At 42.5% G+C, this 14,553-nt stretch overlaps 1 protein-coding gene across 1 annotated transcript in view; it reads left to right on the top strand.

The window, feature by feature from the left end:
* LOC138949070 (zinc finger CCCH-type with G patch domain-containing protein-like) overlaps positions 1 to 13,458 on the top strand; it is a 69,805-nt gene extending 56,347 nt beyond the window's left edge. The window contains exons 11-13 of the mRNA XM_070320802.1: positions 6,606 to 6,748; positions 12,247 to 12,329; positions 13,168 to 13,458. Of these exons, the coding sequence (XP_070176903.1) occupies positions 6,606 to 6,748; positions 12,247 to 12,329; positions 13,168 to 13,306 (365 nt within the window). The 3' untranslated portion in view covers positions 13,307 to 13,458. The remainder of the gene's footprint in view (positions 1 to 6,605; positions 6,749 to 12,246; positions 12,330 to 13,167) is intronic.
* The last annotated feature ends 1,095 nt before the right edge of the window (positions 13,459 to 14,553 follow it).

Here is a 14,553-nt window from a genome sequence, read left to right as displayed (position 1 = left end):
TCTCCAAATGAGGATTTGTTTATGTGAAATTGACTGTCGAGTATTGTTCATACTTTGAGGATAAAAGTACAGCAAATAATGGCGGGAGAACATATCCAACATAACTCTACTGTGCGTTATGTTGTTGGATTTGCCATGCTCCGTTGCCCACATCAGTATACCTTCCCCTACCCGAGCCTGTAGTCGGTATCTTTTGTTTCATAGGTAATGCTCGTGCCACTTCAGCACCGGTCGTGGGCAGATATTAGCTAGATTTAGAGAGAAGAATAAAGCCCACCACTTTCTCTTCGCCACCTCATTTTCTCTTGCCCGCTGGGATGCGCGCGCACAACAAAACTCAACAGCGCGTATTAAAAAGTGTCGCGGTTTTGACTGACGCCAGCAGAGAAGTTCTGTTCGCAGGAGAAGCGCGATGTGTGTTACGTGCGATTAATTTGCAACCCGAAGCTCTACTCATACAATTTATTACTGTTCAAAGTGAGACAGTTCATAGTTTAAGGTCTGCCCTTTAAATATAAGTATGCTATTTATATTAGGGAAGAAATAGAACTCTAAAGTCGTGAAGCGGCAACCGGCTCCGGGCCGCCATCTTTGATTTTCCCAAGCGCAACCTAGGCAAATGTATGCTACAGAAATGCAGTGAAAGATCGACTTTAGCGTCCACTCCAGACCTTAAAGTAGGAAGATATGAACAGTTAAAATAACGATCAGGTAACCTATTTTCAATAGATTAAAGGTTTCCATACAGAAATAACCAAAACATGATTACAAAGTCAACAAAAGTAGATTCGTAGAATCGCCCAAATCAACGAAAGTTGTTTGTGTTTATGGTGTGAACTTCGTGTCACCGCCAACCGGAAATGATGTGTACGCAACATTTGTGATGTAGCACTTCCTTATATATGGCACGAAACGAATGTGGTTGGTTAAAAAAAGCCTGTACTAATTAAGCCTATTATGAGTTGCCTTGGAACAGCCAGGTCCCGTTTCAAAGAAAACTGGATTATTCCCGCTAGACTTCACAAAGTATCAGTTATTTATTGCAGACGAAAACTTTAAATACTGGAAGTGGGACGGCACCTTCACAGCTGTGAGCAAGCGTTTCTGCCTCGATCGGCTGGGCCGCGTGTACGCTTTCTGTTTGCTTTACAGTCGCTCGAACACTGCAAATCAAACATTAACAATAGATAAATAAATAAATAAATAAAACTTGTACATGAAAAGGGACGACAACCAGCCATTAAGTGCTAAAACTGGGACTCAACGGTCACGGTCCTGAGCAGAGTTTGTGTCACGGTCTGCTGAGAGACGTGTACTGTTACGTGCATGGTGCGGACAAAAAGTTACGACAACCAACGCTGGAATTGGGACTCCACCCTCACGGCCCTGGGCAGAGTGTTTGCCACGGTCTGCTGAGCTGCGTGCACTGTTGTTTGTGTGATGCAGCCACTGGAACATCGCAAATATCAGTGACACCCACACTGCTGATAAAAAGTAACGACAACCAACCTGTGAAGGCTGAACGCCGTGTATTGCTGCCAGTGTTGAGTAGTATCCTGTAGTCAAAAAGTGACGACAACCAACCTGTGTAGGCTGAACGTCGTGTACTGCTGCCAGTGTTGAGTAGTATCCTGTAGTCAAAAAGTGACGACAACCAACCTGTGTAGGCTGAACGTCGTGTACTGCTGCCAGTGTTGAGTAGTATCCTGTAGTCAAAAAGTGACGACAACCAACCTTTCAGTGCTAAAACCGGGACCCTGAAACCTCGGTTCTAGCAGAGTTTCTGCCACGGTCGGCTGAGCTGCATGCACTGTTGTTGTGTGTACGTGTCCCGTGATGGAAAGCGCACAGGGTTTTGGGATTGATTTTTTTCATCCAGCTTCTTTTGTTGCCGATTCTGCCACAGGACACAAGGTTATTGCGAGGCCAGAGTGTATCTGTATCCATCGCCGTCTGTTCCTGCTGTTGTTGTAGCGAGGTCACTTTGGGTCATTCGAGTTCATGGTGTTTTGTTTGCTGAAAATAATTAGGTATTGTGCAGTTTTCGGTTGATGAGATAATTATTTGTATAGCAGGCAGATTTAGTAATCTTGTGCTGTAGATTATTTGCCCCAGAACTTCTTGGTCATATTATTTTTTTAGGTTTGTTCGTTGTGATGACTTTACATTGCAATTTATTGAAATTAGATTTTCGTAGTGTTTAATGGTATATTTGTGTAACCCATGCTATGGGATCGTGCGAACTCCTGACTTACAAAAAACAGTATGTGTTAGTGTTTCTGTGTGTGTGTGTGTGTTTGTGTGTGTGGGGGGTGTTATGTGTTTGTGTGTGTGTTAGTGTGTGTGTGTGTGTCTCTGTGTGTGTGTGTGTGTGTGTGTGTGTGTGTGTGTGTGTGTGTCTCTGTGTGTGTGTGTGTGTGTGTGTGTGTATCCGTGCGTGCGTATTTGCGTTTGTGCGTGCCTATGTGCGTGTGTTCTAGTGTGTGTGTGTGTGTGAATGGTTTTGTTTACACGTTTCTTCAAGATTGTTGTGATTCAGTGTCAGGTTTGGTGGGCGGTTTATAAATTCGTTATTTGTGTGCGCGCGCGCGCGAGTGTGTGTGTGTGTGTGTGTGTGTGTGTGTGTGTGTGTGTGTGTGTGTGTGTGTGTGTGTGTGTGTGTGTGTGTGCTGGTGTTATTGTGCGCATGTTCTTACAATCAGCGTGCTTGACAAATACAAGGAAATACTATTTTGGGGGCGTTTACATAAATTGCCCGAAGTAACCGTCGTCCAACATAACGAATTTACAAAAAGTTAGATTATGGAACGTGTTGTTATACAAGTGTCGCCTTACTTGATTAGACCGTCCTGACGTAGATGGATTCGCATTTTCTCGTTGCTCAAGACTGGCAGCTTTGTGCGCATGTAATTTGATATTCAAATGACATGTGCACTCCTATTATGCGTCGTATAATAGGACTTTTCTTAAATGTTCCGCTGAACGTCGGAGACGGGTATGGAAACAGTCATGTCATGATTATTTGTTTGAATAGAGACCCCATGCTTGAAAGCGTTTAAATGAAAAGGCGGAACATTTGGAAAGACAAGCTACGCAAACAGACTGGGGTTTGTGTAGAATATGTCCTCCTTCCTTTACCCCGCCCCCCCCCCCCCCCCATCCCCTTCTCTGTCTCTGTCTTTGTCTCTCTCTGTCTTTCTCTGTCTGTCTCTCTGTCTCTCTGTCTCTCCCTCTCTCTGTCTCTGTCTCTCCCTTTCTCTCAGTCTCTCTCTCTCTCTCTTTATCTCTCTTTCTGTCTTTGGTCTTTGTCTCTCTTTGTCTTTCTCTGTCTATCTGTCTGTCTCTCTGTCTCTCCCTCTATCTGTCTCTGTCTCTCTCTCTGTCTCTCTTTGTCTCTCTGTCTCTCTGTCTCTCTCTCTCTCTCTCTCTCTCTCTCTCTCTCTCTCTCTCTCTCTCTCTCTCTCTCTCTCTCTCTCATGAAAACTGTCTTTATGAAAATAAAGGCACTTGATCAAATAATTATGGCTGACTTTGCAACATTTTAGACAAGTCATGATGTGGTAACAGACACGAGGGGTCGTCCCACAGAATTAATTTTGCATAATTACAACGCGGTTCGCACTCAAAATTATTAAGAAGTCCACACCGTGACACTTTAACGAGTAGACATGCAAATAAAGCGGGCTTGAATAAAATGATATGGACACCATTGGTAAAAAAATAAAAACAAAAACAGAGAAAGAGAGAGAGAGAGAGAGAGGATACTACGGAGAGATAGTCTGTAAACTGTTTGTGCTTTTCTGGGATTAAAATGAAATAAAGTGTGTGGGTATGTGTGTGTGTGTGTATATATATATATATATATATAATATATATATGTGTGTGTGTGTATGTGTGTGTATACCCCCCGCGCCGCGGGTTAGGGGGAGTCCCATATTGGTTGGGACGAGAAAGAATTTACCCGATGCCCCCCAGCATGTCGTAAGAGGCGACTAACGGATTCTGTTTCTCCTTTTACCCTTGTTAAGTGTTTCTTGTACAGAATATAGTCAATGTTTGTAAAGATTTTAGTCAAGCAGTATGTAAGAAATGTTAAGTCCTTTGTACTGGAAACTTGCATTCTCCCAGTAAGGTAATATATTGTGCTACGCGCATTCTTACGATTACGACCATCTTAAGATGGCGCTGCGCCGGTACACGCCGCGTGTATTGGCGCAGCCGGCTTAAGACGGTTGCGCTATTACACGTCTGTGGAAAAACAGATGGCTGCGCCGATACACGTTCATGATCACAATCTATCAAACTTAAGTCGATACATATTGATAGTAGCCGACCAATGCAGTTTGTGGAGTGGCAGTTTGTGGAGTGGCAGTTTGTGGAGTGGCAGTTGGTGGAGTGGCAGCTGGTACCACTGGGGTTGCTGGAGATGTAGCAGGCATAGCACTAGTAATGGTAGGTGGGGACTGCTGCTGCTCAAAACCTGCAGGAATTAGTTCCAGTGTTGAGTTGTCACCGTCCACAGTCAACCCTCTCAGTGGTATGTCTTTCAACACGAACTTGTTCCGTTTGAGGATCTCCCGGCAACTCTTCCTCTCACGTAAATCCTCTGGGGTTGTGGTTGGGAGGGAGCTGTTGTCCTTTATATACTTTACAATGTTGTTGTAACGGCCTTCAGTCATAACAAGAGACCTAGGATGGTCGGCCTGTTCTTTTGCGAGGGTCTCGCCGATTTCTCGCCAGACTGGATCCATGCCGTTGGCTGGGAGAATGACGATGGTCAGAAAGCGACGGGCACACACAGTGACACTGAACACCTGGGGTGGAGGTCACGACGCGATCGTAAGGCATTTACAAACGAACTTAGCGATACGTCTGTCGTTTAGTGCTCGAGATCTTAACTTCACCAAAAATGTGAGTCGTATCTTCGCACGTAAAATACGTGCGTCTCATGACCTCGGGCCCCGGTCACAGTGAGTTTCCAAAGAATGACGCTATCACGTGTGACAACAACTCAATGTGAAAGTGAGCAATGCTCACACATTAGGAAAATAATAGGTTTTACTGAACGCAGTTTGCTTTGTAGGTGAACGTGTATCGGCGCAGCCATCTGTTTTTCCGCAGACGTGTAATAGCGCAACCGTCTTAAGCCGGCTGCGCCAATACACGCGGCGTGTACCGGCGCAGCGCCATCTTAAGATGGTCGTAATCGTAAGAATGCGCGTAACATATTGTACTACGTTGCAAGCCCCTGGAGCAATTTTTTGATTAGTGCTTTTGTGAACAATAAACAATTAACAAGTGGCTCTATTCCATCTCCCCCCCTTTCCCCGTCGCGATATAACCTTCGTGGTTGAAAACGACGTTAAACACCAAATAAAGAAAGAAAGAACACTCGCCCAAAAACTAGCACGCAATGGCAGATCATTTTTTTCATAAAACTGGTCTTGGAAAGGGCAAAACACATCAGGGGGTGAACATTTATGGTATATCGTCTTTCGTAGTACCCCATGCAAATGGATATTGCAGATGAAACAGGCTTACACCCCTCCCACTGTCTTGATATTTTGTGGTGGTTATGCTAATCATAGGCTTTAAAATGTGACGTGCTATGATTATGTGTTGGCAACAAAAACGTTATTGTTTTGGTTACGAACGTGACGTTACGACAGTTTTGTGTTTTACTAAGTGTGTTGTGATTTAGTGTCAGGTTTGGTGGGCGGGTTATGACTTTGTTGGATGCGATATTTGTGTGTGTGTGTGTGTGTGTGTGTGTGTGTGTGTGTGTGTGTGTGTGGTGCGTGTGTGTGGTGCGTGTGTGTGTGTGTGTGGTGTGTGGTGTGTGTATGTGTTTGTGTGGTGTGTGTATGTGTGTGTGTGTGTGTGTTTGTGTGCGCGTGTGTGTGTGCGTATATGTTATTACAGAATGTTATGTGTGTGTGTGTGTGTGTGTGTGTGTGTGTGTGTGTGTGTGTGTGTGTGTGTTTTGACAGAATTGTATGTGTGTGTGAGTGTGTGTGTGTGTGAGTGTGTTTTGACAGAATGTTATTCCCGATGGTTGTTAAACAGGGGTTAAAAGTTTTAGTGTGAGCGACGTTTTACGTCGATATCCTGTTATTGTTTTAACAGTAAAAAATCAAAAGTTGTAAACTCTTCTCCCCTTGAGGTCATGTTGTTTTTATGAGTAAAAACGACGCCCATGTCCATATATTTATGTACTTGATAAACTGCCACGGGTAGTAAATTGTGAGTGGGTAGGGGTGATGCCGGGGAAGGGGGGGGGGGGGGGGTCTGCACAGTGAAGTTAAAATTAATAACTTATGCCATCAATTTTCGTCTAAGTTTGACTCTGAGCTTGCAACATTGAACGGTGTGTTGAGTTTGTGTGTATGTTTATAAAAGACTGTACTTATGTCTGTCTGTCTTCCCTCTCTCTTTTTGTCTCTCTCTGTGCGTATGTCTGTTTTTGCGTCCCCCCCCTGCCCCCTCCTCCCTCCCACTACACAGTAGTTGTTTCAGTAACTTTGTTTTGTTGAACCTCCCCCCGTTGCCCTTCTAACTTATCACAAGTTTGTAAATTCACGCTGCTAATGGTTCCCTTTTTGCAGGTGATCCGACAAGTTTGGCAAAATCAGCGGGACGTAACTCTGACGGTAATGCATCAGGAGCAAGTAACTCTGCCGCCCAAAGTAGACGTCACATCACGGAACACGAACTACACAAGAAGACGGACAAGGACGTAAATTTACAGGTAATGAGTTAAAGGCACAGTAAGCCTCCCGTAAACCATCACAGATAATGTTAGGATTTTACACACAGTACAAACACCCTTGCATGTAAACACTCACCGCTTGAGAACATCCTAGGTGCCCTCCGTAAAGAGCGAGCAATTTTCAAAGAATTTATTTTTGCGTGGTTTATCTTACCCCTGAGCCATCGTGAACCCGTGTGATCCAGTTTCCCTTTTTATGGGGGCCAAGAGGCCCCCATTCATAAGGATAGTTTCGAGGTTGACCATGGGCAGCGCCATTTTGTTGTGAAATACGTCATCAGTTTGTGTACACAGGAAGTTGTGACATCCGTCACCCTATGGGAGGGGTGAAGGCAACATTGTTCATCAGTAGAAAGTTGTGAAATCCGTCACCCTATGGGAGGGGTGACGGCAAAATTGTTCAACAAAAACATCATAGGTCGAAGTGTGCAGGGTCAACCGCAACAAACTCAAACCATTCATACTATACTGCATTTGAGTGACTTATATTATATACCAACAGTTTTATGTCTTATTTTGAGCACAGGTGTAGGAAAAAATCATGAACCAAAATGTTATTTATTTTCTAATTTAACATTTGTTTTACAAATGTGACCATGGTCTTTCAAAAATACAGTGACATTAAACATTGTTATGTTAAAAAAAAAATAAAAAAAATAAAAAAGCTTTTGTGCACAAATCAGAAAATATATTGTACATTTTACCTGCAGGCCAAACAAGAGATCCAAGCAAGTTGCACTGATCTAAAAATATATTTTTAGAGCAATGGCAAGTTGTCAAGAACAGGCGCTTGCATTTGGATGTGTCCAATGATAGTAGGTTTGGTTGTGATCAATCAGAATAATGTAGGAATAAAAATGTATGACAGTTTGGTATGATGACATGTTATTTACATATGCTGAAATATAATATTATACATCATATACTATTAATATGGCTGTTGCCATGACCATGAACCCCAAGAAAGGTTTAATGTTATGTAAATCAAAATACCAAAATCAAGCACCTATTAATCTGGTCTACGGCGCGGGAAGATTGAGGCCTTCGTAAACGTTCAACGTTGGCCAATAATGATTTTAACAATGTTGTGTCGTTTTGTATTATGTTTTATTTTGTTGATCAATTGATAAATATGTCTTCCCAACATATTACAAATCAAACAGAAATAAAGTCTTAGATAACTACAATAATTATTGTTGCCGTCAAAACCTTGCAAGGCCTCAACCGTTCTCACGAGATCAGTTACATTTTTTTTTCTCTCTCTCTCTCTCTCTCTCTCTCTCTCTCTCTCTCTCTCTCTCTCTCTCTCTCTTTCTCTCTCTCTCTCTTTCTCTCTCTCTCTCTCTCTCTCTCTCTCTCTCTCTCTCTCTCTCTCTCTCTCTCTCTCTCTCTCTCTCTCTCTCTCTCTCTCTCTCTCTGTATGTATGTCTTTGTCTGTGTCTCTCCGCTTCTGTCTTTCTATGTCTGTCTCTGTCTATGTGTGTGTCTCTCTCTCTCTCTCTCTCTCGCTCTCGCTTTCTCTCTCTCTCATCTGACTCTTGGCACACAGGTCAAAGCAGAGGTTAACTTGAGTGCACGTGTACCTAGCAGGAGGGGGGTGATTTCTTGAATTAGCTGAGGGCGGTAAACATGTGTCTCAAAGCAGAGGTTGGGCTATTTTTAGACCGTCAACACAGACAGTACAGCGTCGTCAATCCCCGCGTGAAGGAAATCGCTCACCTTCCACGTCCAAAACGTAGTGATATTGACACGCCAGATTAGTGCGGTAGCGTATTGTGCTAAGCAGGAAAGCGCGCTTTTCTGTATTCTTGTTAACTTCGCAATTTCCGGAAAACATCAACTTTCACTTTTGAGACTGTTCTGTTTACATTCGACACTATCAAAACCACTTTGCAATACTGAAATAATTTTTTCTGTGTTCGAAAGCTACAGCCAATCGTTATTATATCCCCTTAGGTACAGTTTTATAACATTATTGGCACATGTAAACAATAGGAATTAATTAATGAACGCTACGAAAAGGGCAGCCTTTAACCTCCCTGTTGTCACTCAGCATTTTTACACCCCCGGTATAGGGGTGTGTATAGGTTTCACTGGATGTGTTTGTGTGTTTGTGTTCGCATATAGATCTCAAGAATGAACGGACCGATCGTCACCAAACTTGGTGAACAGGTTCTATACATTCCTGAGACGGTCCTTACAAAAATTGGGACCAGTCAAACACACGGTTAGGGAGTTATTGGTGGATTAAGATTAAGAGTGACATATTAATGGTCAAAGGGAAATAACCATTCTCACTGCCACCAACCTCGACGTACCCTTTACGCGAATAAACATTCTGACTTCTGACTTCTGACTTCAGACTTCAGACTTCAGACTTCTGACTTCTGACTTCTGACTTCTGACTTCTGACTTCTGACTTCAGACTTCAGACTTCAGACTTCTGACTTCTGACTTCTGGCTTCTGACTTCTGACTTCTGACTTCAGACTTTTGACTTCAGACTTCAGACTTCAGACTTCTGACTTCTGACTTCTGACTTCTGACTTCAGACTTCAGACTTTTGACTTTTGACTTCAGACTTCAGACTTCAGACTTCTGGCTTCTGGCTTCTGACTTCAGACTTCAGACTTCAGACTTCAGACTTCAGACTTCTGACTTCTGACTTCTGACTTCTGACTTCAGACTTCTCACTTCTCACTTCTCACTTCTCACTTCTGACTTCTGGCTTCTGACTGTCTCTCTGTTTCTCTGTTTCTCTGTGTCTGTCTCTGTCTCTCTCTCTCTCTCTCTCTCTCTCTCTCTCTCTCTCTCTCTCTCTCTCTCTCTCTCTCTCTCTCTCTCTCTCTCTCTCTCTCTCCGCATGTAATAAAGTTCTGAGTTCTCTGACGGGGGTGTTTTTCCTACCTCGGAGGAATTTCTTGGTTTTTTTTATTCTTATCCACACTTTCAGCACTCCCCATCTCAGATGTAATTTGTAAATGACGTTTTCAGCCTTCAATCCACTATTTAACATAGTAAGTCAAGCTTTTCAAACCTTATTAATAATTGCTTTGATGTTTTGCTGATGTTCAGTTTATTATTTAATAAAGATCTCATGGTTCAAAATTTCATATTGTTTTTTCAAAAACGTGCGTGTGTTCCATTTCAAACTAACCTCACTGATGTGAACTCCATTATTACTGTCACATCTGTTTTACAAATTACACCCATAATCCAAACCAACGCGCAAACACACACACACACACACACCACAACTACACACATATGTACTCGTTACCATTAGCCAACGCTCGTCACAACACTGTCAGTCTCAAGTCTAAATAATAATAGTATAAATCATAACTAATTTTCTTCACACCATCATAGACATAATGTTGCTTCACATGTTCTTTGTACAATCGTTGGTTTTCACAATAAATATTGCATTACTGTAATTGTCTTCTTTTTCTTTAACAATATCTTTCCAAAAACAAAACTCAAAGACCACACAAGCTATTGCAACCTACTCCTATCTCTCGTCTCTCTTCCTGGGTACAATGGTACCTAAGACTTACATTCAAATGCTTACATTTCCATGCTACCCACATTGTCAAAATACCAATAATTATTCAAAACAAATGTTAACTACTACCTAACTTCATTTCAGACCCACACCCATTATTATACACACATTTCACATTTAAACCATTAAATCGACTAAGTTCCTTGTTCACAATGTTGTCGCCAGTTTGTAATTCGCTGTGATCTTATTTGCAATAGCACGTTATTATGTACCTCTGACTATGCACGAAACAAACGGCTGTGGTTCACAAGAACTCTAGCGATGGCTTTTGACTGTTCAGAGGAACTGGCAATAGGCATAAACCGTCGTCTGCTACGAGAACCACGACCTTGCGTGACCCTGCTTCCTGGCTTTTCTCTTTTCGAACTTTCAAAACTTGGAATTGTACTGATCTTGTCTTGATGCAAAAAGATTGTTTGTTTGTTTGTTTGTTTGTTTGTTTGTTTGCTTAACGCCCAGCCGACCACGAAGAGCCATATCAGGGCTGCTTTGACATATAACGTGCGCCACACACAAGACAGAAGTCGCAGCACAGGCTTCATGTCTCACCCAGTCACATTATTCTGACACCGGACCAACCAGTCCTAGCACTAACCCCATAATGCCAGACGCCAGGCGGAGCAGCCACTAGATTGCCAATTTTAAAGTCTTAGGTATGACCCGGCCGGGGTTCGAACCCACGACCTCCCGATCACGGGGCGGACGCCTTACCACTAGGCCAACCGTGCCGGTTTGATGCAAAAAGAATTCTTTTATGATTTAAGAATGTTTGTGTAACAAGCTGTCAATTTATTATTAAGATTTTAAAAGTTAGGTCTAGCGCCAAAACGCACCACGGTCCGATTGTGTGAGGAGACAATCCGCAAAATTAATTCTTTGAAAATGGCTCGCTCTTTACGTAGGGCACCGGATGTTCCCGTTCGGTGAGCGTTCAAATGGAAGGGTGTTTGTACTGTGTGTAAATGCCTGACAGTATATGTGATGGTTTACGGGAAGCTTACTGTGCCTTTAACTATCAGATCATTATTGTTATCGCAATTGATGACTCGGTTACAGGGACTAGTCAGGAAACTTTGCTAATTGTCGAGCTGTGGGGTGGGGGCAGTAGTATTTATTTGCATAAGCCAAATCAGAACAATATGATTAAGGTTAACATTCTTTTTCTGAGACAAATACTGTTTGTCATCATTTTCACTAGTTTTCATGCATAACCAGCCGGGAAATAAATCTCATGTTATCCATGCAATCAATCGAGGTGGTTGATGGGTCTGAGCTTTCAGGTGAAACGTGGATTGTCAAAGTAAAAGCCAACCAGGCTGATTGTTTGATGTGTGGAACAATCGCCGCTTTGGATTCGTGTTTCCGAGGACAACGATTGTAAGCATTCACTATCAAAGACCCAATGAATGTTGATCATTACCACGGCGACTCATGGTCAATTTGCAACTTATCTCGGTAATCACAAAATCCACAGCGAAAAGTCATAAACCACTCATAAGACAAGAAATATGCTAAACACTTTCTGAACTCACACATATGATCGCAGCTCCGTACATTTTCAGACTGGAAGAAAAGCGTCAGCAAGCTACGTTTGATGTCACAGACAAGTTTTACTACTACTGTGACGCTGCTTTGCGGCCCGGAATTGGATTCTAACAAATCGTCTCCAAGTGGGTTATTGCGCATTTAGTTGCACTACCAAAATGATGACAAAAACAAAGTTTGGCTTGTTGTCAGACAAGCATTTGTTTGTTGGTCCTCGGGGAGCATATATCGCCTTTTGTCACATATTTATTAACCGTGGCCTTCGGCCTTGGTCGATAAAGATGAAACAAAAGACGATATGGTCCCCTCGGACCAACAAAAATGCTTATCTGTCAACAAGTCAGTAAACATCTTATTATGTTTGACAGGTGTTCAAGACCCATGGAGAGATTCGCAATGTGGAACGTCAGATCGCAAGGTTGAAAGAGCAGCTGGCTCGCAATGAAAACAAGTAAGTGTAGATTGCTGTGGAGAAGTGCACTTTGTGTGTGTGTGTGTGTGTGTGTGTGTGTGTGTGTGTGTGTGTGTGTGCGTTGGTGCGTGTGTGTGTGTCTTTGTGTGTGTGTGTGCGCGCATACGTGTGTCTGTGTGTTTGTCTGTCTGTGTACATGTCTCCATGTTTTTGTTTTTGTTTATCGGCCTTTTTGACCGTGCGATGTGGCAAAATCTCTGACACCGACACTTGGGATACATGCGCACGTAACAAGGGACGCTACCGATGCGAGTCTGAGGAAGACCGAGACTAAATGGCTTCCCTTTATTTTTGGAAGCAAATCGACTGCAGTGTCAATTCGATTCATCATGTTAAATGTGAATTTGTGACCCTCCACCACGAAATGAGTCGCATGTCACCTCGCGCGGTTCTGCGCTAGGTGTAATATAAGCCCGGGGATTGTCTGGTAACAGTGTGAGGGTCACCTTAGTCACAGGCTTATAACTAAAACGGTTTTCACCACTGGATAGAGCATAAAAAACTCTTCAAGAAAATGTAAAAATATGAAAATCATGCAAAGGTGACATGCGACTCATTTCGTGGTGGAGGGTCACATTTCGTCTTGGCGTCATGTTCTTTCTAACCGTGCGATGCATGCGCGCATAACAAGGGACGCTACCGATGCGAGTCTGATGAAGACCGATACTAGGTGGCATCCCTTTATTTCTAGAAGCAGTTTTTATTCGTTTCTTCATGTTAAATGTAAATGTTTTCTTTGCTTCATGTTATTTGTGATAGTCAACTTTAAATCAAATTCACCCCCTTTTGTATGAATTGTATTGCTTCTCAATTGCAGGGATCGACGTATGGCAGGCCAGGTGAAAACAAAACTGGCGGAACAAGAGGCCTACCTCTCCAGGCTTCAAACGTCATCGTCTGCTCTCGAAAAACACCAGAAGAGGAGGAGCACTTCGAAAAAGCTTGCCATATTCTGATTTTTTTTAAAATTGTTTGTGTATATTTGAGTGTTAGCCCTGGCGTTAGAAACCATCCAAAGAATCTTTGCGCCGAAGTATTTCCAGTGTTTTCAGTCAGTGGATTGTATTGATAGATTGGAGACGGTGAATAAATTAAAGAAAAAGACGTGTACTTTTTGCAAGTGCTTTAATGTTTTGGTTTTGACTGATTTACCTCAATTATGTATTGAATCATTGTCTCGTGTATAAGTAATTTGTATGCGTGCGTATTTTTTATGTGTTCGTACATGTGCGTGTGTTTGTATATGACTCAGTGCCAAAATGTGGCGCAGAAGAGGGTGACAATTGTATTCAATAAATAAAGAACATAATACAAAACTGTTCTATAGCGTTAGTCACAGCAATTGGCTCCATTCTTAAACAAACGAGCAACAATTTAACAAGCATGCAAAGCATACAAATAACTGAGATAAAACAACAACAAAAACACCAAGCAAACTCATCCTGAACTCAGGTCAAAATGAGTTCGGCTCATTCTCTCCCTGACAGGATGCCTTGAGTTTCCTTGTCTGGCAAGGAAACCGATATTTTTTTTTACATATTTAGAGCTTTTTGAGTCACTTGAGAAAAAGTGACTCTATGTAATCGGTCAGTGTTAGTCTGTCCGGCCGGCCGTCCGGCCGGCCGTCCGGCCGGCCGTCCGTAGACACCACCTTAACGTTGGACTTTTCTCGGAAACTATCAAAGCGATCGGGCTCATATTTTGTTTAGTCGTGACCTCCAATGACCTCTACACTTTAACGATGGTTTCGTTGACCTTTGACCTTTTTCAAGGTCACAGGTCAGCGTCAAAGGAAAAATTAGACATTTTATATCTTTGACAAACTTTTCTCGGAAACTATCAAAGCGATCGGGCTCATATTTTGTTTAGTCGTGACCTCCAATGACCTCTACACTTTAACGATGGTTTTGTTGACCTTTGACCTTTTTCAAGGTCACAGGTCAGCGTCAAAGGAAAAATTAGACATTTTATATCTTTGACAAAGTTCATCGGATGTGATTGAAACTTTGTAGGATTATTCTTTACATCAAAGTATTTACATCTGTAGCCTTTTACGAACGTTATTAGAAAAACAAGGGAGATAACTAGCCTTTTCTGTTCGGCAACACACAACTTAACGTTGGGCTTTTCTCGGAAACTATAAAAGTGACCGGGCTCAAATTTTATGTGAACGTGACTCATTGTGTTGTGAATAGCAATTTCT

The sequence above is a fragment of the Littorina saxatilis genome, linkage group LG15, assembly GCF_037325665.1.
Source record: "Littorina saxatilis isolate snail1 linkage group LG15, US_GU_Lsax_2.0, whole genome shotgun sequence".
NCBI classification, from domain to species: Eukaryota; Metazoa; Mollusca; class Gastropoda; order Littorinimorpha; family Littorinidae; genus Littorina; species Littorina saxatilis.
The sequence above is the reverse complement of the archived record's forward strand: the minus strand, read 5'-3'. Positions and strand labels throughout refer to the sequence as shown.